General features: G+C 44.7%; 1 protein-coding gene across 1 annotated transcript in view; it reads left to right on the forward strand.

Annotated features, from left to right (window-relative positions):
* The window catches only part of ARHGEF4 (Rho guanine nucleotide exchange factor (GEF) 4), a 12,769-nt gene that overhangs the window by 4,309 nt on the left and 3,745 nt on the right, over positions 1–4,715 (forward strand). Inside the window, exons 3-6 of the mRNA XM_009880776.1 lie at positions 273–467; positions 1,494–1,673; positions 2,235–2,467; positions 3,877–4,006. Of these exons, the coding sequence (XP_009879078.1) occupies positions 273–467; positions 1,494–1,673; positions 2,235–2,467; positions 3,877–4,006 (738 nt within the window). The remainder of the gene's footprint in view (positions 1–272; positions 468–1,493; positions 1,674–2,234; positions 2,468–3,876; positions 4,007–4,715) is intronic.

A 4,715-nucleotide genomic window follows, 5' to 3' on the forward strand; every position in this document is an offset into this window, starting at 1 on the left:
ACAGGCTGCCCAGAGAGGTGGTGGAGTCTCCCACTCTGGAGACATTCAAAACCCGCCTGGACGCTGTCCTGTGCAACCTGTTGTAGGTGACCCTGCTCTGGCGGGGGGGTTGGACTAGATGATCTCCAGAGGTCCCTTCCAACCCTGACCATTCTATGATTCTGTGATACTCAATCTTTGTCTGTCACTCAGTCAACTGTCCCAAACTTCTTTTCCTTGGAAGAGTTGCATTTAGCAATACAAACAGTGAACTACTTGTGTGTCTGGTACAGCTGCGAGTAAACCAGGATGAACCCATGGAAGATTATCCCCTGAAGGTAGAAGGTGGAAAAGAGGACGACTCCAGCAGTGGCACCCGCCGCTTTGGGATGGGGCAGACCACCAAAGACCAAATGAGGACCAACGTCATCAATGAGATCATAAGCACAGAGAGAGACTACATCAAGCATCTGAAGGACATTTGTGAGGTAACAGAATAAAGGGGGAAGTGAATGTAAGAACTTGTCTCAAGGATCATAGGGTATGGCCCATTCTCGCCCAGAGTGACCCTAAGCAGGTAACTTTTCTTTTCGGAAAATGACACTGTATTTTTATCAGAGCCTGCTCTGCTAAATGGTGTTGCAAGCTCATAAAACAGAAGACAATTCATTACAGCAATATCCCAAATGCCTCTGTACTGTATTTGGAGCACCCACTTGGGCTCTGATTGAATGGAATCAATTGAATTTCCCAAGCCAGAGAAAAGTAAATGTCTAGCGTTGCTGTCCTCTTTAATATATGTTCTGAGATAATATAATCAGCAGCTCCAGCCTTCAGGCAAGTCCTGCTCAGATCAAAACAACTGGGGGATGTTCAGCCAATTAGGTCTTTCACTTGCAAATATGCTGAATATTGCAACACCTCTTCTAAAAGAGACACGCTGTCATATACACTGGGGTAAATGAAGGTAATTGGTAAGAGTTTTGCAGGAACGTAGTTCTTCACTGAAATGACACAAAAATGTAGTGCCTGCTAGGAGACCCAACTGGGGCAAAGCAGCACACGCTTAAGAAACAACCCTTTCCTCCTGCAGTGTCCCCCCACGTCCTTTGTGCGCTCCTTCTCCCTTGAGTCAACCAGGCATTTCCTAACTTGAGCACCCAAACCAGATCCACAACTGGATTTAATTGGCCTAAATCTGTCAGTGGATCAGTGCTGGGGTCAGAACCCCCCATTGCTGTTTTTAACAGGAGAGAAAGCAGCGCCGGGGCTCCTTCAAGTGTAGATTACAGCACTGCTTAAGGTAGTGATGTAACTGTGGCTTGGTTTCTATGTCTACCATGTTTTGGGTGATTGATATTAGAGGAAGTAATAGCTAAAACATGGATGCACCTATGGAGGAAGAGGGTACAGGAACCTGGTGTACAACTAACTACAGCCCACGAAGTTTTCTGTCGATAACCAAAGGCCACAGTGCAAACGCCCAGGAAGCTTCCAATCTGGTTTCCTCCTAGGGTTACATTAAGCAGTGCCGCAAAAGAGCTGACATGTTTACAGAAGAGCAGCTGAAGACAATCTTTGGGAATATTGAGGACATCTACAGGTGCCAGAAGAAATTTGTTAAAGCACTAGAGAAGAAATTCAACAAAGACCACCCACATCTGAGTGAGGTTGGCTCGTGCTTCTTGGAATATGTAAGTAAATTTGACTTCATGGGAAAGGGGTAGCTAAGCATGGATTAAGCCAGGGGATTTAGAAATTGATCTGACAAAACAGAAGCTCTATTTAAAAAAAAAACAACCAACCAACAAAATAAATGCCCCCCCCCCCCACCTGGTTAGCCCCCTCCCAACCAAACACACCCTACTGTGGCTGTGGAAAGAACATTTTCAAAGTGCCTCAGCTTCTGAGCACTATACTCCCTGCCAGATCATGCTACTTTAGGCAAAAACGTATGAAGATTCCAAACTCTTGAGCTGGACCTGAGTTTGCAGCTGTGGTATTTTCAGGTCAGTGCAGGATCAACAACCGCTCATTTGGTCATAAAAAACATTCAGCTAAGCACAGGTCAGAATACAAGGAAATGTCTCAGTCTCTCAGAGAAGCTGCACCTTGTAGTATACCCTACCCATGCCCAGCTGTAGGTCTCTGGGCTTCAAAATCTGGGATCTACACAGGGAACTCACACACAGCAGTTTGACCCAGGCCATAACCCTGAAGAACATGGACAGTAAATCCCTTTATTTCCCTTGCAGCAAACAGAGTTTCAGATATACTCTGAATACTGCAACAACCACCCCAATGCCTGCATGGAGCTGTCCCGCCTCACCAAAGTTAACAAGTACGTCTACTTCTTCGAAGCCTGCCGCCTGCTGCAGAAGATGATCGACATCTCTCTGGACGGGTTTCTGCTGACTCCTGTGCAGAAAATCTGCAAATATCCACTGCAACTGGCTGAACTGCTCAAATACACCAACCCCCAACACAGGTAGGTCAGCATGGTGGGGAGGGAAGGGAGTGAGACCTATCTCATAGAAGTGGACTAATGCAGAATGATGCATTGAGGGCAGCTTGCCAAGAGCAGCCAAGACCACGATTCTTCTGGGTTACCTTGTAGAAACCAGGAAAAAAAATAGTATTTTTCTATCAAATACATAATTTTCCATTACAGTAGCACTAGACTTTCCTGTCTGTTAGAGCTCTGGAGTTGCAAGGTCCACCTTATAATGGTACTTTTTTATTTTATTTGTCCCACTTATCTGTGATACCAGCACATACGTACTTTGGAGTTAAATGTTTCCAGTGGTGCTGTTGAAAACTTTGCCTCCAAAAGCACTGGTTGAATATATCCCAAAATGTCCATGTAACTACACCAGAGCACATCAGGGCTGAGTGGTAGTCATTAATTTTGCCCAATGCTTCTTCCCTAGTGGGAAGTCGTGGCCTACAGCAGTCAAGCCACACACACTCGGTGCCCCAGCACTAGCTCAAAAGCCCCCAAATCCATTGCTCGGTTTCAGGGTGAAGGCACTGCCCTTGGCTCAAATAACTCTGTCATTTAATCAAGCATCTGAAATAATTAGCTACAGAAATAAAACATGAAAAATCTGTATTAAAGGAAAGTGTTGATACTGGTCCATTGTGGCTTGACTTAATTTTACCTTCCTAATTACAGCACTGGTATTTCTCAAGAATGTTGTTAAGCGTGTCTTATTAAATCTATAAGCATGTTGTTCTGAAGCTGATCTCTTAACAGAAAGCTCCATAATGGAGTACACAGATGTTCTGAAAATTGTGTTAGAGACAAGTTGTGCAGAACAGCTCCTTCCCAGCTACTCTAAACTCAGCAGAAGTAGCCGGTAGCAGCAGATGGTGTGGGGGGGAGGGTAGAGCAGCTTCTCTCCTACCCTTCCAGATAAACCATTGGCTCCTGTTTAAAATTAAGCCAGTTATTGCTGAACTGCCTTACCTATGCATGACAGAATCAGTCCCTCTACAAAAACAGTGGCATTATGAGTATATTGTTGCAAAAAAAAAAAAAAAAGAAAAAGAAAACCAAAAAACAAGGCTTGGAAACCCCTGGAGATTTTTCCAGCAACTCATATTTACACCTCTGTGGCTGAATTTGATTGCTTACCCCTCCCCTTCCACAAACTGGGCCTGGATTTGTTACAAGACTATATAACCTGTGCCTCAAAACCAGCACGTGTCTGAAAAGTTGCACACAGAAACATATACCTCCAATTTCCAGTATAAAACAGCTGTGGTAGAACTGCAAGTGGAACACATGTTTTCAGCTCTCCAGCCCTAGGCCATGCTACACTGCACTTCTTTGGTGTGGAGGTACAATAACAGCATGTCATTTTTGTCATGCCTAACACCTCTGCCCTACCCTAGGGATTTTAAAGATGTTGAAGCTGCCTTAAATGCCATGAAGAACGTTGCTCGGCTCATCAATGAAAGAAAGCGGCGGCTGGAGAACATTGACAAAATCGCTCAGTGGCAGAGTTCGATAGAAGACTGGGAGGTAAGAGACTTTCCCTGTGAATTCAGTGTTCTGTGTTGCCCCTCTTCTCCCCCTCCAAAAGCTTCTCCCTACAGGAAGATCTTCTATCTAGCCCTACCTCAGTTCTGCTGCCCCTCTTTGTGTGGGGGTTTTGTTTAAGCAGCTGTGATCTTTTAGTACAACTGAAAAGGTCGAGCACATAACCCAGCTAGGCCAGCTGCCTTTGTATGTTCCCTGGGATTTTTGCTTCCCCATTTTCCTTGCAGAATAAAATTAGCATGCAGGTTAGTGAAATCCTATTATTTTCCTCTTGCCCCCAATTTTATCTTGAGTATTTCAAACTCTCAAGATGAGCAGAATTGCTGCTTAATAAGCAGAAAGGCAAGCTCTGATATAGTGACAAAGGAAGCCAAAGTTCCCTGTAGACACCTTAAAAAAATTTGCTAAATAAAAGAAACAAAACTACTAATTTTCTAAATCCTAGATTCGATAAAACCAGACCGTCTCCCTCCCCAAGGACGTCAGGCAAAATTCTCAGCTCTCTGCTTATGTGCTGATGTCAGGGATGGATCAGCTGCCCTGAGAGGACTCCCAGGAAAAGGAAATTTTTTTCATTTAATGCACTAATGTTCTTATCAAAGTCAGTTCCCATTCCCTGGGTGCCGAGGGCCCAGTGTCTCCCTGATGTGACAAGGACTGTCCTCCAGCACAGGGGCTGCCTCTCCTTCCC

This window comes from Charadrius vociferus, unplaced genomic scaffold (genome assembly GCF_000708025.1).
Source record: "Charadrius vociferus isolate BGI_N301 unplaced genomic scaffold, ASM70802v2 scaffold643, whole genome shotgun sequence".
Taxonomy (NCBI): domain Eukaryota; kingdom Metazoa; phylum Chordata; class Aves; order Charadriiformes; family Charadriidae; genus Charadrius; species Charadrius vociferus.